The following is a 27,998-nucleotide window of genomic DNA, read 5'->3' as shown; positions in this document are numbered from 1 at the left end:
CCTGTTTGCACACGGCCACGTGGTTGGGTGAGCAGGGCCCGTCCGTCAGGCTCTCCTCCAGCAGCTCCATCTCGTGGCCTTTGGGAATGTGCATCTCCACAGCCCGTCACGAAGGAGATCCATTCACATCCAGTCTGGGAATCTGGGCGACAGCGACGATCCTAGGGCAACGCCACACTGAAAGATAGGAGAAAGAGCCTGCGGTTTTAGGTCGGACTCGCTCGGTAACTCTCTCTCTCGCTTCTCGCTCAAACAGTGGTGGGTTCAAGCAAACAACCGGGTCACAACAACAACAACAGCTTGCGCTTACATCGCGCCCTCCGCGCAGAGTAGCGGCTCAGAGCGCTTGGAGACATAATTTTGTCACAGTCTGGGCTGACACTCCAGTGCAGTGCTGTGGGGAGACTTTATACTGCATTGTCAGTGTCGCTGTGCCTCGGATGAGGTGTTCACCCGATATCATGTCCGCCTGCCCCCCAGAGATCCCGGACCAGGGCAGTTTGGGAGAAGAGAAAGGAGTTTCTTCCCGCTCAACAATCCTCCGACGGATAGTTCACTTTCTGGCTGTTTGCGGGCACCGCTCCATCAAACGCAGGCGCAGTGTTTGCCCACAAACAGACAGTCACTGACTGCACTTGGCAGCAATTAGCTTGAGGCGCTTTGAGACGTTTTGATGTTACAGACACTCTTATCAAACGTAAGCGTTATTATTATTATTATTATTATTGTGCCTGTTGCAACCAGCCGTCACGCTTCCAGGAATACATACAATTTGTTTCATCTCTCAGTCTGTTATACAACATATTCCATGCAAAATATTCTGAAAACGGTGTTAGTGGAAGAGGTCACAGACCTGTAAGATTGTTCGCTATCTCTCTCACGCTTTATGTCTCACTCACTCTCTCACTTTCTCTCCCTCTGCCTCACGTTTTATCTCTCTCTCTTTTACTCTCTAACTATCTTTCTCTCCTCTCCAGCTCTTCTGTTCTCTGTATCGCTCTCTCTCCCACCCACTATCTTTTGCGATCTCTCTCTTTTACTTTCCCTCAACTTATTCTTTCTACTTTTCCCTTCCTCTCTCTTGATCTCGCTCACGACCCTCCACTATCTCTCTCTTACTATCTCTCCGGCTCCCTTTCTCGCTGCGTGGCTCACTGTCTTTCGCGGTCGCTCTCTTTTACTTTCTCTCTCGTTCCCTTGCTCTATTTGCCTTTCGCTCTGCGCTGTTGACTCTTTCCCCCTCTGTGTAGTTTCCAGTGAAGCAGCTGCTGATCAGGGCCTGTCGACACCAGTCACAGAGCAGCCTGCTGTGACATGACCGACCGGGTGTGGCAATGTTCTGAAGGCAAATGGCAATGATCCAGAGTCCCTCTGAAATACATTCTCTCCGTGGTACACTGCCGCCACCCACAGCACTGCCTGCAGTCACACTACCCAACTCCCAGCCGGACTGGGAAACAGCCCCGAGAGTGACCTGCAGATCAACCTGACGGGAAACCCCGAGAGCGAGAATCATCATCATCATCATCATCAGCAGCAGCAGCATCATCACACAGAGAGAGACAGAGAGAGAGAAGGAGACAGAGGGAGAAAAAGTGAGACAGAGAGAGAGAGAGAGAGAGAGAGAGAGAGAGACTCGTGCATTCTATAGCATTTTCATCAAGTTGGGCCACATCTCAAAACGCTTCACACCAAGTCACGCTGCCAAGTGCAGTGACTGTTTTCGCAGAGAAACCCAGCAGCAATTTGCTGCCTAGCAGGTGTCCCTGCAAATAGCCGGGAGGTAAATGCCCAATTTTAAGGCGGAGCATTTAATAACTTTCAAAAAAAAAAGCTTTGGATATTTCCTAGAAGATAAACAATTGCAAGGCTGGCTCTGGGGGAAAAGAACGGGGGAGCGAGTGGGACTAGTTGGGAGGTTCTTTCAAAGAGCTGGACAGGTACGATGGGCCAAATGGCCTTCTTCTGTGCTGTGAGGTTGTATGATTCTCTGATTGTCGGCCAGGACACCGGGAGGAACTCCCTTCTCTTTTTGAATAGCATCGGCAGCTTTTTAATGACCATCTCGACAGGCAGGTGGACAGTGCAGTGCAGGCTACTGCACCTCTCCGTGAGTATACCCTTGACCTTCCCAACGCTCTGGGACGCTATCCTGCCTGGTCAGCAATGTATACATGTGAGTTGTTGGTCTCCGGAGCAGAAGGTTGTGGGTTCAAGATCCACAACAACAACCTGCATTTAAATAGCGTCGTCACGCAGAGTAGCATCCTGGAGTGCTTAAAACTTTCCACAAACTCTGAGACGTCTCAAAGCGCTTCACAGGATTAACTGTTAAGCGTAGTGACTGTGTGTTTTGGAGATTATGCAGTCCTTTAGTTGAGATGTTAAACCGAGGTGCTGACTCTCTCTCTCTCTCTGCAGGTGACAATATTGCGAGGAAAGTCTCTTTTAGTTGCTGTCCTTCGGATGAGACGTTAAACCAAGGTCTGCTTGTCCAGGTGGATGTTAAAGACTGCACGGCACTATTCAAAATGAGAAGAGACTTTCTCCCAATGAACTGCCTGACAATCCCCCAGATAAAATTTGTCACACGGCTATTTGTGGGTCTTTGCTGTGCACAATTGGTTGCCACGTTCCGCCCACAAAATACACAGCCAATTCAGTTTACAGTGTATCCTGTGAAGCGCTTTGAGACGTCTCAACAACATGTTAAGGCGCTATGTCAAATACAAGGATTGTTATTATAATATTTATGATAACAATCCATCAGAAAACCGGTCCTTCAACTGATGGCTGATGCAGAATTCCTCAGTGCAAAGACGGTGTGGTTTGTCAGCACAATATACTTGACAACAGTGACAGTGAAGCACTTGGAGAACTCTGGCTCCTATTCTGCCACGGAGAATACGCGTTCTTCCCTTTAAATCCACGTCTGTGGAAGCATCTCACAACAGCTGTGGGATTAGGGCGAGGTCAGAGGGTTCAATCAGTACCAGAGAGATGTCATGGTGCGGGCATGCGTGAGGAGTGAAGCGCAGGAAGGAGGTTCCACTCCACCAACATGGAACACGAGCAGGAAACAATTGCAATATATGATGAAGAGCAAATAACATCGTGTTCTGGCAGCAATCAGCTCAGGCCGCACCTCTCGGTCCTGCCCCCGTCACTGTAAACACAATCCGGGCTCCGGAACAATACCGAGATTCTGAGATTCAGAGAGACTGAATTCCCTCTCGTTCGACTTCAAACGTTTTAAGGGGGTGCAAACACGCACACCATCCTGTGGTCAAAGAAGACAGACCGTGAGGGGGTGAGGTTAAAACCAGAGCCAGGCTTCGTGCGGAGTGAAATCAGAAATCATTTACATTTACGCAGCGCTGTGCGATTGTCCAATTCACTCACTCAAAGGGCTGTTGTTGCAGAGTCGGAGGGAAGTACAAAGTTGATGCAGAAAAAAATCCTTACATTTGATCCTTGATCCAGTGCCGCACAGGATATAATGTAAAGTGAACTCTCACAGTACCAGGGTTATTTGTTATTGGAATTGTTATTGATCGAACTCTGTGGGGAACCTGCTCATACAACAAGCTCGTCAGGCTTAAGAAAGGCAAACAGTAAGGGATGACTGACGGTCGGAGAGGTTTAGATCTGGATTAGGAGTTTCTGAGCAGAAAGAATGTTTGGTTGATTTACTCCCTGTCAGCGAAGACTGTGCAGGCGTGATTACCAGGAACACACATGATGGACCAACCTTTCTTGTTCCGTGTGGGTGAGGAGTATAATATACAGTGATAATCTACCATTTCATACAAGGCAGAAGCATCTCAATGTGCTTCATAGGTAAATGCCTTCAAGAGGAGCATCTGTATATTTGTTGCCATTTTATACACAGCAAAATCACACAAACAACCGTGACATGAGGTTGGGCTCAAGTTCAAGTGACTAATTTAACTGGAGGATTGTTGGCCAAGACAGTGTGGAAACTCCCTTCTCTTTACAAATAGTACAAATTCTCAGGGCACACCTGGACTTGAGCTCAGACCAGACTGACTCTCCAGTGGGGTGGGGGTGGGGGGGGGGGGTGTTGGAGAGAGCAATTGCCTTGTCGGAGGTGCTGTCCTTTGGATGTGATGCTAAACCGAGGTTCCGTCTGCCTGTTCAGGTGGGTGTTAAAGATCCCGTAACGCTATTTGTGAGACGGGAATTTCTCCCAGAGTACTGTGTCAAGCAGCGGAGAGATCCAGGCAGGTCCATAGCAATGAGTGCCACTCTTGAGTTACAAGCTTATGGGTTCAAGTTCCACTTCGGGACTTGGAATCACATCGCCTAGGCTGAGGGTCCAGTGCAGCCCTGGAGGGGTGTTGCATTGTCAGAGGTGACGTCGTTCGGATAAGCCATTAAGCCGAGGTCCCGGCTGCCTGTTCAGGTAGACGTTGAAGATCCCGCGGGGCTATTCAAAAGGGGAGGAGAGCTTCTACCTCCCGATGTCCTGGCTAACAATCCCCCAAATAAAATTGGGCGCTCACGCCACAGTCTGTCCGGCATAGCCTCGCGATATAGACAGGCCTGCCAGCCAAGCTCCTGATGGGTGTGGTAGTCCTGGCAGAACAAGCGTTGTGGATTGTGTCAGTGCTGTTCTGTCAGTCACTGGTGCAGGTATATACCTGTATGAAGCTCACCATCCCTTTCCTAATAGTTACCAGATGCAACTAATAACAGAGAAGATGAGTAAGAAGCGGCCAGAGTGTGAGTTGCCGAGTGGCAATCTGAGACGTGCCATCGCCAGCCTCAGATAAAACACAGGTGATTCGAGGGGGAATAACTTGTAAACATCAGAGTCTCTCAGGACCAGCAGAAAACGGCCCTCCTTACAGCCAGCAATTAGTGGTTTCAAAGTAACATACACAGAGGCATCAATCAGTGAAGAAGGAGCGTCGCTGAGGATGGGGTGAAGGGGTGTACATCGAGGGGTCAGCCATTATGGCGGCTCCTTTGCCAAGTTCCACTGAAGTGGGTCGGAGTGAGTTCAAGGGGAAGTCATTATGTTCTTTTACATTGGAGCCAACTTAATTATTATGCCCCCCCCCCCCCAACACGGTAACTTACTCCCCACATGGTAACTTACCTCCCCCCCAACATGGTAACTTACTACCCCCCAAATGGTAACTCCCCCCCCCACCCCAATATAATAATAATAATCCTTGCATTTGATATAGCGCTTTTCACGTCGGGAGGACGTCCCAAAGCGCTTCACAGAACACACTGTAAAGTGAATTGACTGTATATTTGTGGGCGAACGCGGCAGCCAATTGCGCACAGCAATGTCCCACAGACAGTCGTAGATTGAAAATGACCAATTTATTATTGTTTTGGGTTTTGGAGGAATTATTATTATTATTATCAATATGGTAACTTACCCCACCCAACATGGTCACTTTCCCCCGCACATGGTAACTGAGCCCCTACATAACTGCCCCCACTCCACATGGTAACTGATTCCCCCCCCCCCCATATGATAACTTGTAACTTACCCCTCCACATGGTAACTTGCTTATCTCCCCACATGGTATCTGACCCCCCCCACATGGTAACTTGTAACTGACCCCCCCCACCTGGTAACTAACCCCCACATCTGGTAACTGACCCCTCTACCTGGTAACTGACCCCCACACCTGGTAACTGACCCCCATACCTGGTAACTGACCCCCACACCTGGTAATGTACCCCTCCACATGGTAACTGACCCCTCCACATGGTAATGTACCGCTCCACATGGTATCTGACCTCTCCACATGGTAACTGACCCCTCTACATGGTAACTGACCCCTCTACATGGTAAACCACTCTAAAATACCAGTTCTTTCTATCACGATGGAATCGCTGGAATGTGTCAGGAAATGCTCTTTTCACATGACTTTGCAAAAGGCAATTTGGAAAGAGTTCAAACCACCAGAGAGGCAACGTCACAAAGCAATAGAAGGCACAGCCCAACTCTACACCAGCCAGAGTCTTCATAACTCTTCCCACAGTGTGATTCACTGCTAATCAGTGTTGGTGGGGGGGGGGGGGGGGGGAGTGCTGCATTGTCGGAGACACCGTCCTCCGGATGAGACGTTAAGCCGAGGTTCCCCTGTCTGCCTATTCAGGTGTACGTTAAAGACCACATGGCGTTATTAAAAAGAGAGAAGGCAGTTTCTCCTGGTGCTATCTGCAAGTTGTTGGTGGTGGTGTCCTGACCAACACTCTGCTTGATATAACTGATCATTCAATCCACAGCTGTTTGTAGGGACACAAATTGGGTGCAAATCGGTTGTCGCACTGGTTGAGAAAATACACAGTTACTGCACTTTCCGGTTAAACACCTTGAAACGCTACGAGACATTTGGACAACATGGTAAAGCATCACATCCAATGCAAGGATTATTAGGAGGTATTTCTGGGAGGTCTTGGGGTATGAATCCTGCTCTGTGCTGTCAGTCGATCGCAGCCCAGAAGAAAGTAGGGCGGCTACAATCAAACTGCAAAATCAAGGGAATAGGCAGCCAAGGTGTTCACTCCTGATGACTCGTGAGTGACTGTCTGCAGTGTCTCGGTGGCTGGCACTGCACAGCCACCCCGATCAATAACAGCCGCTCTGTTGATGTCCAGGTGGGTAACTGGTATCTTTGGGGCTAACACGTCACCCCAACAATATGCAAGGAAAGGTTCCTTGTGGCTAAACTGACACCAACTCCAAGGGTTCTGACCCAGCACCAGGTATTTATCGAAACCTGCATCATAACAACCATGCATCATAAGAACAGGTTAGAGGTGGCTGGAAATCCCACCGGCTGATCTGTCTTCTGTCAGTCAGGTACTTGGCTGACCTTCGGCTCTGCTTGTCTGGGTTTGGAGGGTGCGGTTGGGGCTGGGGCAGGTTATAACGGCAGTGGAGAGGTGTGGAGCTGTGAGCTGTTCACATTATCTCAGAATAACATCAAATTTCTGACATTCAAAAACAATCGCCTGTGTGCGTGTGTGCTTGTGTGTGTGTGTACGTGTGTCAGTGACTCACTCTCCACTCCCCCACCCCCAGGAGGTAGAGAAAAGGAAACAGCTGAAATCTCCCCAAGCAAATCACAATGATTTCTGCCAAGTGTAGTGACTTTTTTTTTGCAGTCAGACGCGGCAGCCGATTTTGCACACAGCGATGTCCCACCAACATGCTTAAAGAAGGGGAGCGGTTAGGAGGGATTTCTTTGTTCAGAGGCTTGTTAGGATGTGGAAAACATTACCACAACTAAGTCCTGTCCCTTGTGCTGACTGTTTATTGTAGGCCACAAGGACTGTTGACCAGGAAGCTCCTTTCCCTTTAACGTTCCCCCTTAACAGGTACTGACAGGACAGGACCTCGGTTTAACTTCTCATCTGAAGGACAACGCCTCCGACAATGCAGCACTCCCCCCCCCGGGTACTGCACTGTCTCAGTCTGGACTGTGATTTCAAAGTCACTCCGGGACTTGAACTCGCAACCTTCTCTGAGCCTGAGGTGAGAGAGAGCCAGGGTCTCAGCCAGGCTGACACCTTGGGCTGTGCTGTGCCCCACAGGCAAGTGATGAGGCCAGCAGCCCAGACAACAACGTGCATTTACACAGCGCCCTTCACACAGGGCAGTGTCTCGGAACGTTTCAACAGTGGCACAGTCAGGCAGACAGGAAACCCTGACCCAACGAAAGCACTCAAATCGAGCACCAGAGAAATCTCTGCTGTCTCTAATAATAATAATAATTCCAGCTGGTAGGACCCTTCCTCCTCCCCACCGCTCCCGGCCGAGAACAACAACAACAAATTGCATTTGTATAGCACCTTTCACATGGGGATGATGTCCCAAAAGCACTGGACAATTTACATTTTGTCACCAGGCAAGGACCGAGCCTCGAAGAGAGGAGATGGAGAAGAACAGAATGGTCGGCAGCGTCGAAGGCAGCGAGAGATCGAGTACAACAACAACTTCCATTTATATAGCGCCCTTCACTCGGGGTAGCATCCCGGAGCGCTTCAAAGTAGGACGAGGAGACACAATGAGAGAGAGAGAGAGAGAGCCCTGGTCACAGAGGGACCGAATGTTATTTGTAACTCTGATCAAGTCTGTCTTTGACTTCAGTCCGGCTGAGAAGCAAGAGGCCATTAATCTGAAGGAATGCAGGTGAAGCACTGGCAGCTATGTTAGAATATCAGGATTAGCTAGAAGAAAGAAGATCAAGGTCTACCCTGTTCGCCTTCCACCATCTTGGCAGTCGCATGTACACAGGTCGTGTCCCAAACTATACACTGTATCCCGGGGATCAGAAGGACGAGTTTGCAGTGTTTTGGATTTCAAAAATTCTAAATCACAACTCACCTTCTCAGCTTGTGTGAATCCCTGTGTCCCAAGTCCATTTCATGGTGCGAACCCCCTTTAAAAGTTGAGCAAGTCTCGGTTAGCTAAGTCCTGGGGGCAGTTCTCTAGATGGATGTCTCTGCTCCCTGTTCAAACACAGTCTCCCTTCAGTGCCCCTCGGACCTGTGCTGAGACCAAGCCCCCCCACCAAGCAGGCTGGACAACCTGGCTCTCTCTCCCTCTGCAGATCTCCAGGCTCAGGGAGATGGGAGTAAGCACCTGCCAGCTCCAGTCATGTCTGAGCCCCAACTAGGCACAGCTTTGCTGCTCTCTGTCTGTCTCTCTCTCTCTGCACTGACTCCCTCCCTCTCTCTTTCTCTTCACACTTACAGGCAGCTCTGTTCCCAAGTCCTGCTCTGTGCTGCTCTGACTTGTCTGGTCACCTCCCACAGCATAGCTCAGCAGAGTATAGTATAGCTCAGCGGAAACTGGTTCTGCCAGTGTACAGCAGCGTAGGCGGGGAGGACAAGAAAAGACAGAAAGAGATAGAGAGAGACAGACAATAAGAGTGAGAGACATAGTGAGAAGCAAAGAGAGAGACAAAACAGAGATAGACACATACAGAAAGATAAAGACAGAGCAAGACAGACAGACAGATAGAGAGACAGACAGATACATACAGCTGGAAGAGAGAGAGGCGCACAGACAGAATGAGAGGTAGGCAGAGAGTAAGAGAATCAGACAGACAGAAACAGAGATGGACAGAGATATATAGAGAGAGAGTGAAGGCAGAGAGAGACAGGGCAATAGAGAAATGGAGGGAGAGATTGATAGAGTGAGAAAACAGAGATCAAGAGGCAGAGATACTAGAGGTTATCACAAAATAGTAAGATACCATTATAAACACGGAACAAAAAAACTTTTTTTCGATTATCTGAAAATCAAAAGTGAGAGAAAGAGGAGAGAGTGAACAAAACCCATAGTTACTGACAAACTGATAGAAAATAATAAGACAGAGAGACCGGTATATGGAGAGAAACTGAGAATCTATGTTGACAAACAAATCACATTCTAAAGCCATGTCAATGCAAGTGAAGAAGTCATTTGGTTAACGCTTTGTGTGAACGAGGAGAGAAAAAAAAACTTTCTGACACCAGGGAAGATATGTCATGGTTTCAGTGGCTCAGTCATTGTTGACTCAGCTACTTTCACCTTTCACCCTCGGGGGAATGAAGCTTGTAACTCTCTCACACTGACATCCTTCGGCAGTGACACCTGAACCCTATCTGTGCCTGTCCCATTCTCTGTACCAGGGTAATGTGTCCCATTCCATGTACGCTACACCACACACTCAATGTCGAGAACATCTCTCATTCCATATAATAAGAAGAATAACCCTTGCATTTGGTTATAGCGCCTTTCACCACAGGACGACGTCCCACAGCCCTTCACAGGATTTGAACCACATTTTCTGTACCGTCGTGATAACGAAGGAATTAAAATACCTTTAGAAACGTAGGGTCAGAAATCCATAGAAACACGATTTTGACGCCCGTCTATGTCCCGTATCAGCTCGTGGTGTCACCTTCCAGCTGCTGAGGGTTGGTGTTAACGAGCAGGAGGGGATGACTGGCCTGGTTTGGTCTGGTGTGGGCTCCTGGTGCAGGCTTCAGCAGGCTCCTGCTAACCTGGCCACCAGCCAAGGTCCACACCCACCCGCTCACAGCCCCACACGACACTGTGGCGCTGAGCAGCAGAGAGGTTTAACGTGGCGACCACAGGACGGACAATCATCACACTCAGCACATCACCCTCACTCGGTCAGCGCCAGCCTACGATGCTGAGAGCCCAGCAAGGCACTGCATCACCAACAACAACAATAATAATGATCCTTGCATTTGACATAGCGCCTTATCACGTCTTCTAGACGTCTCAAAGCGCTTCACGGGATACACTGTAAAGTGAATCGACTATATTTTGTGGGCGAAACGCAGCAGCCATTTGCACACATCAGCGTCCCCACACAAACAGCCGTGGATTGAAGTGACCAATTTATTATTATTATTTTTTTCAAGGAATTATTACCCCCGGAAAAGTGATCTGCCAATTGAACTGACAAATGGGTTTCTACTCGCTGCTTGGTAAACAGAGGAGTGTGGAGTCAGGAGACTTGCCCAACATTTCACCCTGCTGGGAATCAAACCCAGGTCTCTCGCTTGCGAGGCGAGTGTTCTGTGAACCACCGTGCTACAGGACTCCACAACAACAACTTGCATTTATACAGCGCCCAGTTACGCTGGCGGCGTGGGGGGAGGGGAAACGGGCGGAAACATGGCCTGAAAATTAAGACTGAATTTAAGAATTTTATTGTAGGTAAGAACGGAATCAGGCTTTTGATCTGTATTCAGTCAACACCCTTAAACCCCCTTTCCCCCCCTCGCCCCCAAATGTAGCTCAGTGATCCACATGGTCTCTTTAAAGAGCTTTGAGATGTTTTCCTACACAGAAGGCATGACATAGAGGCAAGCTATGCTAATTATTGTATTCATCACGTTAAATGGTACTGTTACTCATTGGGAAGTAATCTAATAACCTTTAACACACTCTGTTTAGAGTTGTAAAGGGCAATGCCAGGGCAGGAAACCAGGAAGTATTTCTTTAGCCAGAGGGTAGTTAACCAGACAGAATAGGTCACCAGTGAGGGTTGCTGAAACTGGGACAACGGGACTCGTTTAAAAAGTGCTGCAGAGGTGGGAAGACTGTAGGGAGGGCATTGGGCTGAAGGGGCCTTCTTCATCCAAAGCACTCTTGTGATCGGAGCCTGTGTGGACCTGCCTGTAACACAGGCTATAAAATTACCTGCTTGTGCAGGTCTAACACACACACATTCCTGAGGACATGTAGGCACCACCCCTGCACCGTGCTGGGTAAAATCACTGCAGTTTGGGGGCGGCTACGGACCAGAATCCTGTTAAATGTAATCAAGTTCTTGCATTCCATCCGACGCTGTGAATCGGCTTCATATTTGGGCTCTTGTATCAACACTTCTTAATGTAACCAACTTAAAGAAACCCCTCTGGAGGCTGCAATGATCAGTATGTACTGTATTTATTGAGACCAGTTTACTACAGACACATTAGGTGAAGTAAAAGGCACACGGATGGCCACAGTCTCTTCCCTTTTTATCACATTACAGATTAAATTGGTTAAGGCTTGGATACTTACCCTCAACAACTCCCCCCCACCCCCCACCAACTCACTCCTGCTCACTCACACTCACTGACTCGCTCCTCACTCACACTCACCCACTTTACTACCACCTGATGCAACATGTTTGTGATTAGCATTGTAGGCAATGTGAATTTTGTACCATAATAACCACAATAAATAATAACAACAACTTGCATTTATATAGCGCCCTTTACGCCGGACGTAATGATAATAATATTTAACATTGATATAGAGCAGAGAACGTCGAAAACTTGTCAAAGTGCTTCACAAAGTTTCTGTAATGTGTATTGACTGTGTATTTAATACTACCAATAATAATACATAGGATTTTTAATACTTATTGGTTTCTCAAAATAGAGGTAGAAGAAGGGAAATCATGCAGAAATCTCAATAACCACATTTAACCACAATAAATGTTATTTTCAATGATACATTAACTTCTCTGTATCATTACTTCCTCTAGTTACGTGCTATTCCAAATTCTGCACAGCTTACATTAAACTTACACTCACTGTAAATGTAATGTGAAAAATGTAATGTTTCCCAACAGATTGGGTGTAGATTAACAAAAACAACAACTTGGATTTATATAGCGCCCTCCACGCCGGACGGCGTCTCAGAGCGCTTTACAGTAACGGATCCCGGGACCGAGCCAGGGGGAGGGGGAGAGGGGGGGAAGGTGACCAAAAGCGCGATCGAAAAGAAAGGTCTTCAGCAGAGACCTGAAAATGGGATGGGAGCGAGCGAGACGAAGGGAGTGAGGAAGGGAGTTCAAGAGCCTCGGGGCATAGTGGCTGAAGGCACGGCCACCAAGGGTGGAGCGGAGGACAGACCTGGAGGAACGAAGGCAACGGGTACGGTTTTGAGGAGAGAGGAGGTCAGAGAGGTAGGAGGTGCAGAGGAGTGCGGGGACTTGAATACAAGGGTGATGATCTTGAAATCGATCCTCTCTGGGACAGGCAGCCAGTGCAGACGGGTAAGGACTGGTGTAATCGGGGAGCGGAGTTTCGCACGGGTGAGAATGTGAGCAGCAGAGTTCTGAATGAATTGGATTTTATGGATGGTAGTGGAGGGGAGACCGGCGAGGAGGGCGTTTGAATAGTCCAGCCAGGAGGTGACAAAGGCAGGGACCAGAGTTTCAGCGACTTTTGGGGAGAGGTATTGGCGGAGACGGGCGATGCGTCGGAGGTGAGGGACCGGATGCGGGGGAGGAAGGATAATTGGGGGTCGAACCTGATGCCTAGGTGCGTACAGGTCGGAGAGTTAGGGGAGTCGGGTAGGTGGAGGAGGTGAGAACCGTGAGATTTTAGACGATGATGAGAGCCGAAGAGTATGGCTTCCGTCTTGTCAACGTTCAGCTGAAGGAAGTTTGCGCTCATCCAGCCCCTGAGGTCTGACAGGCAGAACATCAGGGGACTGAGGGGTCGCAAAGAGAGATGGAAAAGTAGAGTTGGGTGTCATCTGCATACATGTGGAAATGTACCCCATGTCTGCGGATGACATCCCCAAGAGGGAGCATGTGGATCAGAAAGAGGAGGAGGCCAAGGATGGTTCCTTGGGGTACCCCACAGGTAACCGGATGAGAGCGGGAGGAGAAGCCGTTTATGCAGATGTACTCAAATACAGAAGGTTACAGCACAGAAACAGGCCATTCAGCCCAACAGGTCTGTGCTGGTGTTTAACCCTCCACAGGAGCCCTCAGCCCTCTGAATTCCCTTCACTGTACCCCTCTATTCAGTTCTCCCTCAGGGATGCATTTAATAGATTAATAAATTTAAATTGCATGGAATCGGTTATAAAACAACACAATTTTACGCTGTTCATAAAGTCAGGAAACCTGTGCTATATTAAAAAATACAAAAGTTGGTAATGTTTTATAATTATCACATCAAGGGGGTGCGAGCAGGGAGGGCGAGGGAGAAAAATCTAGATTGACTTTATTTAGTAGCACTAAAGTAGCACTTCAGAGCATCCCAAAAATGGCAAATGGTTGAATGTGGTCTTAAATTTGAAGTGAGCCTCTTGCAGTTTCTTGAAAGGACATTTAGGAGGAAAAACAGCTGGGACGTTAAAGCTGTTTACAAAAAATTTGCTTAAAGAGTTCTGTACACTGAAATGCTGCATAAATAGAGAAACTGAGTGAACCGAGACCTAGGGTAGAATTACGACCCCCAAATCCATTGAGAAACACCGTGGAATTTTCACCCCATTATCAGCTTTGTAACCTCTCTGGTTGCACCAATATTCGGGCTCAACTATAGATGTGGAACAGAGTCCAAGCCTGTCTTCCTGCTGCAATGTAAAACATGCGTGGGCTGTACCCTCAAAACGGAGGGGCTGATTGGAGTCATGCCTCTTGCACCCATGTAAATTACTATGAGCACACGTGATTGACTATACATATATGGCTGTAAGAACAAATATACACACATGCAGGACGTGCGTCTGAGACTTAACAAGAGGTGGGGGACACTGCATTATGGGGCCGGTTTGTGGCATTTCTAAACAGTGTTCTTCAATCAAGCAGAGTCCAAATGGGGAAAGCCTGATAACAGTCACATCCCTCCATCCATTCCTAAAGACTAGCCATGGGACTCAATGCCATTCTCTCTGTCTTTGGCAGAAATGGTTTGGTCCAAAAACTGATTTTTTTTCCCCCCCCCCATCAATCTCAAAGCCATTGATGCAGCAAGGTTAGTGAGCTATGTAAGAGACATTGGACTCTTAACCAAACAGCTCAATGCTGCGATGGGTAGACAGGAGGATGGGGAATCTGCAAGGATAAGATCAAATGGGCCAAAGAGCTTTCTTCATCTGAGCCCATCTTATGAGATCTCTTCTGATAGTGAACAGCGACTGAGCTGAGAATTCATCGCACCGAGCCATCACCCCACGGTCAGAGGGCAGCAATATTCCTTGCATTTGATATAGGACCTTATCACGTCTTCGGGACGTCTCAAAGTGCTTCACAGAATACACTGTATGGTGAATTGACTGTATATTTTGTGGGTGAAACTGCACACAGCAGTGTCCCACAAACAGTCGTGAATAATAATTATTATTATTTTTAGTTGAAGGGATTGTTATCCCCGGAAAGTGATCTGCCAATCGACTAACAGCCGGGTTCCTACTTACTGCTAGGTAAACAGAGAGGCATGTGGAGTAAGGAAATTTGCTTGACGTTTTGCCCGGCCGGGAATCAAACCCTAAGTGCTCTGACCACTTCGCTACAGGACTCCAGGTAAGGGCGAGGAGAGAGAACAGGTCAGGATGGAGGGGACGCAGCTCAGGAAAGAGTGAGGGAAACAAATCACAAAGTACAGCCCTGGTCAAAGAACAGTAAAGGCACCTTCTACCTAAGCACTTTCCCCACCCTGATCACAGAGGCACATCATAGCCATGCACAGCTAGCTGGGAGGGTACAACATGCCAGGTCCCCAGCGCACATCAAACCAATGCATCAACTTCCCCTCAGAGTCAATCGCAGCCTCCGGCAGCTCCATTGCCACTGCCATCCACGGCATCAACTCTCTGACCCACCGGGGAGTGGTTGGAGGGGATCCAGCCAATTGGGCATCCATCTCTATCCTGGCTCAGGCCGGCAGCTCCTGGCTCAGGGTGCTGCGTGATACACCACTTCCTGAGACACACACACACACACACACAGCAGTGAAGTCATGACAGGCCCAGACACAACAACAACACATTACATTTACACAGCGTCTGTCACGTCAGGAGGAAATCATTCCGTCACCCTCCTCCTCCATCCCTCCACTCTCCTCCATTTCTCTACCTCCTCCAACCCTCCATCCCATCACCCTCCTCCATCCCTTCAGTCTAAGGCTGATGGGACAGTTTAATGAAAGCTGCTGTCACCCTTGTGCAATCGTCCCCTGCACACTGGGTGAGAGGGACAGAGCCGGAGCTAGACCCAGACCCACCGCAAACACTGCCCTGGGTAAACCAAGCACTGACTCACCTGCAGGAGAGCATCCTGATTGTCCGCCAGTGCCTGTTTGGCCAGATATCGCTCCCGCTTCACCTTCACCTCCAGCGACTCGGGGACATCGGGCACCAGCCAGTCAATCACTCTCAGGATGAAGAACACCACGTGCTGCAACAAAAGGGCAACGGCTGTCAGTCAGCCTGGCTCAGGCCCTCGCACTCTCACCTCCGAGTCAGGAGGGTGTGGGTTCAACCCCCACATCAGGTCTTGGAGCTCGCAGTCGAGGCTGATGCTCCAGCACAGTGCTGGTGGGGGATGTCTCCTTGCCATCAATCGCCCAGATAAAATCGAGGTCAGAGACAACAACACATCATCTCAAAGCGCTTCACCCCAGGATATACTGTAAAGTGAATTGACTGTATGTTTTGTGGGCGAAACACAGCAGCCAATTGCGCACAGCAGTGTCCCCACAAACAGTCAGATTGAGTGGACCAAATTATTATTTTTTTTGAAGGAATTATTACTCCCAGAAAAGTGATCCGCCAATCGACTAACAACTGGGTTCCTACTTACTGCTGGTGAACAGGTGTGTGGAGTAAGGAAACTTGCCCAAAGTGTCCCCTGCCCGGGAATCGAACCCAGGTTCAACTTGCGAGGTGAGCGCTCCAATCACTGAGCTACAGGTTTGCACAGTAACCTCTGGTGTGTATCCGGCCCATCCCGGCAATACCTCAAAGGCAATAATGAATCCGAGTCGAACTGCCAGCAGCTTCCAGTAGAAGAGCGTGAGATTCCCATCTGGATCCCGGAAAGCTTTGTACCTGAAAACAGCATCACGGGATTAGCAAACCATCATCAGGAAGCGAGGAGCTGCGAACATCCGAGTGTGAGAACTACAGCATCAGGCTACCAATAAACACTGCGAGCCGGAAGGATTGAGAGAGAGTTGATGATGGAGCGGAGGAGACAAGGGACAAACAGGAGGCCGGAGCCAGCCAAGCGGATGCAGCTAGTGGTGGAGTACAATCCCGCTAACCAGCACTCACTCCTACAAGAGTTCCGCAAGACACAGGTTGAATGCATAACTTGGCTTCACTGATATCAATATCGGGGTCCGGGGATGGGGGCTGTGGAGGGAAGAGCCTGCTTCTTGCACGTCTGCTAATTCCTTTTCTAACTTGAGACTGTATGTTGCCACGAACACATTAAACTTGGTCAGAATCTCTGCAGCAAAGGGAACTATAGCCTCAGTCTCAGAAGAGGAGCCATGTGAGCAGGCAGTTTGGGATTGAATTAATTAATTTACGCAGAGGGCAGTGAATATGTGGAAGAGATTGCCCAGGAAGGCAGACCTTGATAAGACCCATGGAAAGGAAGGGGGAAGAGTTCCCTACAGTAACTGTAAGGCAACCCAGGTTCTCCCACCTGCACATGGTGTAGTTGCTGTTGCTTCGTGGGGAGTAGGCCAGTGTGAAGTTCACGTATCCATTCAGGTCACTGTCATACTCGTACTGGTAGAGCAGGCGGGGCAGAAAGTCAGACGTGAACGCAATCAGAAAAGCCTGGATCGGACAGGAATAAGCACAGGCTTAAGTGGTTTATAGAGTCAGAGGGATCAGACACATGTCATTCAGAACACTCACAGTAACATCTCAGTTTGGTTCAGTCTTGCCTCTATTTGAGACAATTGTGGCAGCGAGGGTTGAGTTGAGCCCACGGCCTAGGCTGAAGCGCTTAAAGACGTCTCAACGACGTGATGAAAAGCAAGGATTATCATTATTACTATTATTATTAGTCATATTCAGTATTATTATTATTACTCTCACTGACTCGTGTTGGAAGAAGCTTTTGGTTAGCACCGTATCAAAGCAGTATTTTGCAGGGTACCCAATTATCCACAAGTAATCTTTAGTAATAATAACAAACTTTTCATTTGATACAATGCCTTCGAGACGTCTCAAAGCTCTTCACAGGATATGCTGTAAAGTGAATTGACTGTACATTTTGTGGGTGAAACATGGCAGTCAATTACGTACAGCAGCGTCCCACAAATAGCCGTGGATTCAGTGACCAAACTAGCATGGGTGACGGTCTCTCGAGTGTCTTATCTGATCATCTCTGGTTCACAGTGACTCCATGTTTCAGTGACTCACGTTGATGATGACTGAGAGCTGAGCCAGGGCTTCCAGGATGTTGAACCAGACCCCGATGTCCTGAGCCCGCTCCGCCACCGGCCGCCGGTAATCACACACAAACTTTTGGGCGTCCAGGCGGATCTCCACCCAGTTATTAAGCAGAGCGAAGAGCGGAGCCAACGGGAACGCAGCCACGAAGATAGTGATGAAGCCAAACTGCAGCACTGGCCGTCAGGAGGGAGGGAAGGAGAGAGAGAGAGAGCATCAACACTGACTCACCACATCACACCACACTGACAAACACAAGGTAAGATACACGTGAAGAAGGATCTTCGGTCCATTCTATCTCATTCTTTTGGAATTCCCACCTGACTTTTCTCCCGTTACTGCACTAAACCGTTTCTAAACAGGAGTCCAGTGTCCTTCCTGGGAATCCAATGCAAGGGGCCAAAGTTTCACCCGAGTCTAGGCTTATGATATTTGTGAGCTCACTCACCCATTTCCAGATATTCCTCAAACAGTCCCTCGCAGTCGATGAGCTCATAATCCTCCTCCCAGCGTCTGGGTGCCTGGCAGATCTGAGAACCTCGCAGGAGAGACAGCTTCCGTTTCTGCCACCAGGTCTTCAGCTTGCTGACACCCCAGTGGCCGCAGAGGATTTAGGAAGAGAATTGGCCGTTAGCAAATAAAAAAAATCTTTACACAGCGGGTGGGAAGAACGTGGAACACTCTGCCAAAAGCCACGGTTGAGCTAAGAGTTCGTAGCCTGATTTGAAAGTGAATTAAATGGAGGCTTCGAGAGGAGGAAAGTAATGGTTTTAGCTGGTTAGACTCCAGCAGTTACCTTGCCAACCTTCACCAAATGCTTCCCGGAATTAGGTAAGCAGGATGCATCCCTCCAAGGAGAGAGACAGTGCACATTCCATTCCTACAACTATGTCGGGGATTTATGGAAATCTCAATTTGGTTTGAATACTCTTAAGCACGGGGATGGGTTTCCATATGTGTCAGACACCCAGACGACCAAAAAAAATACAAATGGTCATATATCAAATGCAGGATTATTATTATTATTATTATTACTCCCTGTCCTCTGAACATACTACCTAACTTCTCTCTACTTTTCTCTCCAACCGCTCCTCCCTTCACACGCCCAACCCTTCACCTCCTTGTCCTACCCTGACTGACTTGTTTGCTCTCCTTGGAGCCGGTGCTGATGTGGAGAGACCTTTCCTGGTGATTGTTGCTCATCTCTGTCTCTCCTGGCGGTCATTCTGCTGGCTCTCAGGGGAGTCTGCACCTGGGGCGCTGTGGGAAGGCCTTACTCACGGGATGATAAACTCCTGGATGTTGCTGATGATCTGCTTCCCCACCATGATGATGAAAAGCTGCTCGGCCAACTCGATCAGGCACCCTCCAGGCCCACACTGTCAGGGCAAACAACAGTGCCAGCTAGTTTCAGGCTGTCAGTATCAGGCTTTTGTGTGTCTTTGCATTTATGTGAGTGTTTTTGTGTGTGTGTGTGTGTATTTGTGTGAGTGTGAAAGTGTATTTCTGTATGTATTTGTGTGTATTTGTGTGAGTGAGTGTATGTGAATATGTGTGTGTGTGTGAGTGAGTGAGAGTGAATGAATAGTGATTTCTCCCGTGCAATGCTCCTATCCAGCCTGGACTTACATCCTCGTTCCTCATGCCGAACAGCTTGCCATAGTGCCCCGGGTAGCCCACAAACCTGAGCAAACAGACAGCAGGACAGACAGTCACACAGTGAGTGAGGGCTCAGTCACTGGCATATATAGCCTGGCAATTACACGGAATAAAACAAAATCCCCCTTGTAATCCATGGCTGTTTGTGGTACAATGGTAATCAGGTAGATAGCGTTGATACGTTCAGCTGCACCTTTACTGTGTCAGTGCTGTGTAGTGACTGTAGCTATTAACAAGCTCCAACCGCACACTGGTCACCCAGGCTATTTCCCTCTTGTTGCCGTCTGTGACCCACCTGCCTTTAACGAACGCCACGTAAAACGGGGAGGAGTAGAAGTTCACAAACTGGAACACGAACACTTTGAAGATGAAGGCGTCTTCGAACTGCGTCTGCGTGCGGTGCATCTCTGTGAAGGACAAGAGCACTCGTGTAGGAACCAATAATAATTTGGTGACTCAACCCACGGCTGTTTGTGGGGACACTGCTGTGCACAATTGGCTGGCGTGTTTCGCCCACAAAATATACAGTAAATTCACTTTACAGTGTATCCTGTGAAGCGCTTTGAGACGTCTCAAAGACGTGATAAGGCGCTGTGTCAAATGCAAATTATTATTATAGAACTGGTAGCAGCAACATTGGTGCGCGTACACACATGTATACACTCACACACACACACAACGCTGCAAAGTTAGACGCACACACGATCGGCACCCCACAATCCATAGACCTCTAGCTCGGAGGGTTCCTTACCCCATCGGGTGAGCTGCTCAGCCAGTGAGGTGTAGACCTGGCTCATCAGGAGGATGAGCATGAGATTCACCATGGAGCTGCTGATGTTGGCAATGTTCCCAGCCTGTGGGGAGTCACAGCAGCGTCAATCTGGCCTCCCTCCAACGCACTGTACGTAGAAGTCAGATGTTCGCTGTGTGATGTGAGGATTATCACAACACAGGGCACTCTGCTCCTGTTGTTATCCCAGCTGACTCAGCGACAGGCCAGGAGTGCTTACCCCACCCATTGGAACTCCATCCCACTTCGCCTCGCTCCCTCCCTTGCCTGCTTCAAGTCAATTCAAAGACCCTCATCTTTGACCGTGCCTTTGGCCACCCTTCTACCTCCACCCACCCGCCCTCCACCTCCCTGATCTCGGCCCCCAGTTTGGGTTCAAATCCCTGACTGTCCAGTGCCTTGGGACGTCCTCCCGACATGAAAGATGCTGTGTAAATGTAATTTGTCCGTCTGTCTGTCTGTCTGACCTGGGTGATGAGGATGGAGTTGCCGGTCTGGTACATCATCAGGCTGATGATCCCACGGTACATGATCACCGTCACCAAGAAGATCATCACCACAAAGAGCTGGAGGCCACACAGCCGATGGGAGTACAGCGGGTGGGGGGGGGGGGGGGGGGCGAGCAGGGAAACAAATCAAGACGAACAGTGGCAGGGGAGGAGGGGTGAGGGTTGTGGAGAGACAAGGGGGGGGGCAGATTGAACGAGAAAGAGAGGGTCGGAAATGGTGATGGTGCCAGGAGGAGGGTAACGGTGAGAAAAGGAATGGAAGAGAAAAACAAATTAATCCATGAGAATTACCATTAAAATGAACACATTTAGCTAGCCCTGTCCAGACTGTGTGTCCTCACCATGACGATGATGACCATGGAACCTGTGATGACGCGGGAAAGCCGGTCCCTCTCCGGAAAGTGCGGCTCCTTGACCCCAGTGATGGGATTCTGTTCCATTTTCGGTGCCATGGCAGCAAACTCAGGTCTCGGCCGCTCCTGTGTGCGGGAGGGGGCGTGGTGGGGAAGAGAGAGAAGGGGAGTGGGGAGAGAGGGGGGGAGAGAGGCTGGGGTTACAGAGCCTCGGGCAAAGCGCTGAGCTTAAACTTCATCTAAAGCCACACTGACACCTCACATCAGATCCCGTTACCTTTAAGTGCAAAGAATCCAATGCTTACAAATATTAAGTGCTCTGGGCCGCTACCTTGTGTGAGGGGTGCAATATAACTGCAAGCTGTTGTTTGTTGTTAAATATACAGTATATAAAAAGGGGTTTTGGGTGGGGGGAAGGTAATAGGACTTTGTGGCCACCCTGGACAGTTGCTAATGGGAAGCTCAGACACTTGCCTCCTCCTCCTGGAAGTCTGCACAATCCCAGTGATGGGCCAACATGGCGTTGGTCCGTTTCCAGTACTCCAGGAAGGCCACGGCCCACAGAGACATGAAGATGCTGAAGAAGACGGTGCCTGGGTGGTCAAAGAGGTAACCCATCTGCAGGGCAAAGACAGGAGGGTCACTCGCAAGATTCATAATAATAAATAAATAATAATAATCCTTGCATTTGATATCGTGCCTGATCACGTCTTCCAGATGTATCAAAGCGCTTCACGGGATATACGGTTTACTCTGGCCCTGTGAGCCACGCTACCTTTCGAGCATTCACACTGGCAGCTTAATATATTGTCGTCCACAAAATATACAGTCACTACACTTTACAGTATATTCTACGAAGTGCGTTGAGATGTCTTGAAGATGTGAAAAGGTCCTGCATCAAATATAAGGATTATTATTGTTATTATTATTATTTGCCAATCAATAGAGAATCACATCAGCCATTAACATACAACTGTAGACAGGTCAATAGTAAACATGCGTGACGTAACCTACGTAAGCCATGGAACAGGTCTCTGAGAGGTTCCACGTGCCACAGTTGTCACACAAAGGACACAGGAGGTACTGGCTGCTGCTGTTACAGACCTCTTCTCTGTGAGAGGAAACGCACATGGTCACTGTGTGCTCAGCCATGCCAGTGTGAGCAGTGGCACAGCGAGTGTGAGCAGAAAGAGGCGCAGCAAGTGTGAGCAGAGATGCTACGAGCTTGAGCAGAGGCACAGCCATTGTGAGTGTGGGCTCAATCTTTTGGTCACGGAACGATTCTGCGAAGCACTTTGAGAGGCTGATCGAGCGTGTAAACGGTGCTCTCTGTATATAAGTGCGAGTTGTTACGCTTATAATTCTACAGGAAACCCGGCGAGGGTTTTAGTGGGTTATGTGTGAGAGGCGCTGATAGTCTCTCCCCCCCTGACTGTGACTTACATTTGCTTGTTGGTCTTCATCGAGATCAGCCCAGATATAAAGACAAACGTCCCGACGAGAGCAGCTGGCAACAGCCAGGCCGTGTAAAACCCTACACAGGGGAGAGGGTTATATGACATACATCAAACCCCAGCTGCTGCTCACATCAGGGGCGAGATTCCACCCAGGTCAACATTTACTTTGCTTGAACAACAACAACTAGCATTTATATGAGTGGGACAATCAGTCCCACTCCCCCACGCGCTCTCTCCCCGCTGAACACTCAACAACAACAACAACAAGATTTCATTTATAGAGCGCCTTTCGCGTCGGGAGGACGTCCCAAGGCGCTGGACAGTTGGGTCGGGACAACCTGCCTGAGGGGAAGCTGCAGTGACTCACCCAGCCAGGCAAAGTAAATGGCGATCTTTTCCCCAAAGTACTCGCGGATGTGATCCAGCGGCTGGTACCTGCACCACTTGGCCCAGCGAGCCCAGTAGTTGTACAGAACTTGCCTCGGGTTCAGTTCTTCCGCGGGGACGACGTAGTCTGGCAGCTCAAACGGGCCCTGAGCGGGCACAGCAGCACAGAACACAGCGAGAGGCCGTCAGTCACACACCACAGACAGCAGCCGACGCAGCACCTCATCACAACGGCAACAACAAATTACATGTACACCGCGGCTTTCATGTCAGGAGGACGTCCCAAAGGCACTGTACGTAGCTTAAGATAGGGCCTGAAGCAAGCAAGGAAGGGGGGCGAGGCGAAGGGACTGTGGGATGGAGGGACGCAGCAGCAGAAATGGTTATAACAAAGCCGATTACACTCTCACAGGGCGATTTCCCCCCCCACCAGGTGGTCCCCCACAGCTCTACGCCTCTCACCTCATGCAGCGGGAATGCAGAAGCAAAAACTCCTTCATTTAACAAGCGGTCAATTCCGATCTCAGCCCGCTTCCTCTTCCCATACACTGTTCTAGCCAGAATTTCATACACCTGGTAAAAAAGGGACAATCAAGAGGGGCCTCAGAATCGCACCCCCTCACACCCCATCCCACCCTCCCTCCCCACACATACCCTCAGCCCCAAAACATCAGTCTTAATCCCACAGCATCCAACGGCAAAGAAAATCTCACTGCGCAATCCACGCTAGAGTGACATATGGAACATGTGATGTGATAATAAACACAGGTGATAATTGCTCCTCACACCTAGTACTTACAATGCGGTGCCGTTGAGTGTTTGTAAAATAGGTCTCATGATCATCGCTTCCCAAAAACCTGGTGAAGCAAAACAGGATGTAAGGAAGAAAATTCTGAGTTGCCTCAGAGAGAGAGAAGTGCTAAATATCACCCAGGCCTCACTCCCCTGCAAGGTTTGGGATCCATGACAACAGAGAGTGAAGCTTGACAACATCATTATCTCCCGCTCCGTCGCTCTCTGCACGGCCTCTTATCTCCTTTTCTGGCTTTCACACTCACTGGTTTGGGAAGAGAGGAGGAACAGGAGGTTTGAGGCCGGGCGGATAGCCACAGGTGGGCCTGGGTGCTGATTGGGTCACAGTCGTGTTCCTGCTCTGTGACTAGACCATGTCGAGGCTATTTGGGCAGTGGCTAGCCTCACTTGCTCTGGCTGGGACACAGCTGTGGCTGACTGGCCACAGGCAACTGCCAGCCCCACAGTCGTGGAATGGATTCCAACTTACTGCTAGGTAAACGGAAGCATGTGTGTGGAGTAAGGAAACTTTCCTAAGGTTTCAAGCCACCCGGCAATCGAACCTGGGTACTCTCGCTTGTGAGGCGAGTGGGCTAACCACTACACTAAAGCATCAGCCTTCAACTAACTCACCACCTGCAAGCAGCGGAGCAAGGCTCAGCTCGGGCGAGGGTTTATGGGAGTACGGGGTTGAACCTGGTGTGGTCTTGAGTCTCTGAGGAGAAAGGATCGCACACTCACTCACCTCTGCAGTTTGGATCTGCGGAATGGGCACGTGTAGTAATCCAGAGGCTTGTTGGGCACCGGCTCCGACAGGTAGTTTGGGATTCGCAGCTTTCTCAGGATCTCCTCTGATGAGTTCATGCTGGGATTGGGCTGTGCCTGTACATAACACAGAGGATCAGTGAGCACGGCGATAGTAATAATAAATTCATCACTCAATCCACGATTGTTTGTGGGGACGCTGCTGTGTGCCATTGGCTGCCGCGTTTCGCCCACAAATATACAGTCAATTCACTTTGCAGTATATTCTGTGAAGCGCTTTGAGATGTCTCAAAGACGTGACAAGGCGCTGTGTTAAATGCAAGGATTATTATTATGTGAGTGTGCAATGTTCTCTCACTAACCTGCAAGGGTGCTCTCATACACAGCTCCTCCGCATAATAGACTAACACATCCCAAGGTGCGCTCAGCTTCAGATAGCAAATGCTCTTCCTCTCAGTGACGGTCTCCTCCTATAGGCGAGTGACATGAGAGAGCAGCAGATTACACACTGTGTACAAGGATCCCAGCTAAGCTCAGTGCTGCTGCACACACTCCACACTCACACTGCTGTGGCCCAGCTCACACACTGCAGAGCGAGATGGGGGGGGGGGTGAAGGATGTAGAGAAGTTTCTCCCTGGGGAAAGAGGGAGTTTGTTGTGAGGAAACTGCACGCACGGCACTCGTGTCTGCCCCAATCCCCCACCCTCCGCACCCGGGAAGCATTCGGCCATGTGACTTATAGACATAGACAATTGCTGTGGATGCTGCCCACCTGCTCCATGTGGAGTCCAGCATTCTGTAGATTCCTCACAAACTTGTCTTTCCATTTCTGGTGCTTTTGGGACGCGCTGCCTTTCGCGGCGGCGCGCTCATCCTTCTGCGTCTTCTGGTGCGCGGACCGAATTTCCTCTTCTTGTGTCCCACCGCTTTCACCTCCCAAACCAGCACGAAATCTGAGGGTTGAATCGAATCGCCACCGGTCAGACACCCAACAAACACATCCTCATCGCTGTCCAAACACGGGACCTATTTTAAGCTATTTGCTTAACTGATTTCAAACTAATAAATACAAAAAATATTTTGGTCACTCATTCCACAATTGTTTGTGGGACATTTCTGTGCACAATTGGCTGCCGCATTTATCCTACAGTATATTCTTTACAGTATTTTGGAACTTCAGTTTAACGTCTTACCTGAAGGATTGGTATATTGTTATTACAAGAGAGTAGAAAACTGAGACAAGCGGGAGGACAAATAGGAGCTGAGGACACACAGGCCCCATGATTGACAATGGAAGAGTAACACGGTTCTCATTAGCTCTCTCCCTCCTCAGGCAGGTCGAGCTCTTACCCACTTTGGTTGTCCCATCCCGGAAGTAATTTCCTTTGTGGTCGGGGCTGTAATTCCCATGAGAACCGATGTAGAAGTCCTCATCACCTTCCTCATCCTGTAATACATGAGCAAGATTGAGCTACATGTCAGTGGTCAGTATATAGGTGAGCAGGTAGCACTGGTCAGAGTGTTTGTGTCAGTGACACTGGTCAGTGTGTGTGTCAGAAGGCGCTGGGAAGTGAAGTGGGGCTGTCGATGAAACAGCCAGATAACGTGCAAATAATTGAGTGCAGCGAAACCTGGTTGATTTTTCCCCGAAAATATCTCGGTCCAGATCCTTTTGCAAAATATCTTTGCGATTATAACTGGTGTGAAAAAAATAAAGAGCCAATGCATTTTTCATTAACACTTGTGTCTACAACAAAATCCCAGGAGCTTAATAGTTCAGCAAGGCAAGGAAGAGAGACTATGGAGATTCATCACATCAAAGTGCTCGACAGTGTGCATTTCACCCACAAAATATAGTCAATCCACTTTACAGTGTATCCTGTGAAGCGCTTTGAGACAACATTATAAGACGCTATATCAAATGCAAGGATTATTATTATTATATCCTATGTGTTCATCCACAAAACACAGTCACTGTTCTGTACAGTGAATCCCACAAAGCGCTTTGGGACACTTTCCTGACATGAAAGACACTGTATCAAACGTAGGTATTATTATTAATAACGTAATTATCGTCGAGTGTAGGGACTTCTCTAGGCAAATTCTGCACAATTGACCGACTTATGTGGAGGATTGTTAGCCCTGACCCCACAGGGAGAAAGGTCTTTTTTCAGATAACATCACGGGATCTTTAACGTCCACCTGAGAGCAGGCTGATTACTTGAACCGTCTTCTGATTGAAGCCCAGGGTCCTAACAAGGGAGCTGAGCTCGTAGCTCGAATGCGCTCCGAGATGATGCCCCATATGAAGGGAGCTATATAATTGCAAGTTGTCGCTATTGTTGAACGTGGAGGAATGTTGTGGATTCAACCAACCCTCTCTCCTCTCACTTTTCTTTAATAAAATCCTGAGACAAGATTTTTTTAAAAAAAGGAAGCCAGATTTGTTGTGGTGGCTGAGGTTGAAATTGCTGCAGAGGAGGGGCGTGTGTGTGTGTGTGTGTGGAGGGGAGGTATGTGTGTGTGCAGTTAGCAGCCAGCAACAAGCGAGGAGGTAACTCACACAGCAGGTGGGGTAGTAGTTTCCATTCCGCTGCGTGCTGCCATACGTGTCCATTAAAAGCTGCGATCCGTCCTTCTCCAGGGCTATCAGCGCATTCCTGTCCTCCTCTGACTCAGAGCTTTTGTGTCTGAGCATCTTCTCACCCACCTTCCAGCCAGGACTTAGCACATTACACAGAGTGTGAACCCAGTCGCTTGCCAATGCACCCAGTGCATCCACCCGGCTCAGGGCAAGAAGCCAGCTTGCTGGGGATGGAAATCACAGCTCAGCCTCTCTCCCTCAAGACAAGCCCCAGCGTCTGGGAACAAATGATGTGCAGCTCTTTCTGAGCTAAGTCGCAGAGCACTGCATCACACCTCCAGCTTCCCCATTTTTATATCTCGCCAATGAGAATGTCTCCAGGGTCCACAGCAGCCACTGACTAAATGATGTAATCCTTGCAAACCGGCTTGCTCTCTCTCCTCTCTCACAGACTACACAGAGAGCAGGAAACAATCCCAGGACAGTGGTTTCCTGGCCAGTCGTTAAATATTGATAACAGAAATACGCAACACACAGAGTGAAGGAGATATAATGGAGATCAAAATCCTGCAAAAATGAAGCACCAGCCTTGCATTTATATAGCTCCCTTCAGGTGGGGTAGTGTCCCCTTGACAGTGGCGAAGTCTGACTCCGAGCCAGCAGGAGAGGGAGGGGTGAGGTGACTGTAAGCACCATCAAAAAGAATGGTCTTTCAGCAGGATTTGAAAGTGCGGAAGGAGGGGGCAAGGCGGAGGGATTGAGGGAGAGTGTTCCAGTTTTGGGGAGTAGTGACTGAAGACACGGCCACTGATAGTGGAACGGAGGAGACGAGGGACAAGCGGGAGGTGGATTGGGGGGTAAGCAAATTGGATAGGTAGGAAGGGGCGAGAGCATGAAAGGATTTGAAAATGAGTGAGAAGATCTTGAAATCGATCCGTTCAGTAATTGGGAGCCAGTGGAGCTTGGTAAGGACTGGTGTGAT

At 49.0% G+C, this 27,998-nt stretch overlaps 1 protein-coding gene across 1 annotated transcript; it reads right to left on the bottom strand.

Moving 5' to 3' along the window:
- Positions 1-4: 4 nt before the first annotated feature.
- ano11 (anoctamin 11) lies at positions 5-27,580 on the bottom strand. Its single transcript, XM_042343810.1, has 24 exons — positions 26,996-27,580; positions 25,783-25,879; positions 25,357-25,385; positions 25,205-25,318; positions 24,794-24,901; positions 24,412-24,548; positions 23,674-23,731; positions 23,337-23,447; positions 22,855-23,020; positions 22,474-22,564; positions 22,045-22,141; positions 21,505-21,648; positions 21,019-21,156; positions 20,636-20,734; positions 20,130-20,232; positions 19,674-19,785; positions 19,349-19,403; positions 19,001-19,098; positions 18,168-18,304; positions 17,690-17,895; positions 16,962-17,098; positions 16,267-16,357; positions 15,570-15,704; positions 5-177 (listed from the first exon to the last, which is right to left on the bottom strand). Exons 1-24 carry the CDS (start codon positions 27,128-27,130, stop codon positions 124-126), a joined length of 2,652 nt encoding a protein of 883 aa, XP_042199744.1. The 5' UTR covers positions 27,131-27,580; the 3' UTR covers positions 5-123.
- Between the last annotated feature and the right edge of the window lie 418 nt (positions 27,581-27,998).

The sequence above is a fragment of the Callorhinchus milii genome, unplaced genomic scaffold (assembly GCF_018977255.1).
Source record: "Callorhinchus milii isolate IMCB2004 unplaced genomic scaffold, IMCB_Cmil_1.0 Scaffold24, whole genome shotgun sequence".
NCBI lineage: Eukaryota > Metazoa > Chordata > Chondrichthyes > Chimaeriformes > Callorhinchidae > Callorhinchus > Callorhinchus milii.
This window is presented reverse-complemented; position numbering and strand designations above follow the sequence as displayed.

What these genes read in the sequence shown, in the direction of transcription:
- ano11 (XM_042343810.1), bottom strand. Translation starts at nt 27,130, where the DNA reads ATGCTCAGACACAAAAGCTCTGAGTCAGAGGAGGACAGGAATGCGCTG. An exon ending in ACACTCAACGGCACCGCATT is followed by an intron (nt 23,448 to 23,673) that starts GTAAGTACTAGG and finishes CTTTTTTACCAG; the next exon opens with GTGTATGAAATTCTGGCTAG. An exon ending in ATGAAGACCAACAAGCAAAT is followed by an intron (nt 22,142 to 22,473) that starts GTAAGTCACAGT and finishes TTCCTCTCACAG; the next exon opens with AGAAGAGGTCTGTAACAGCA.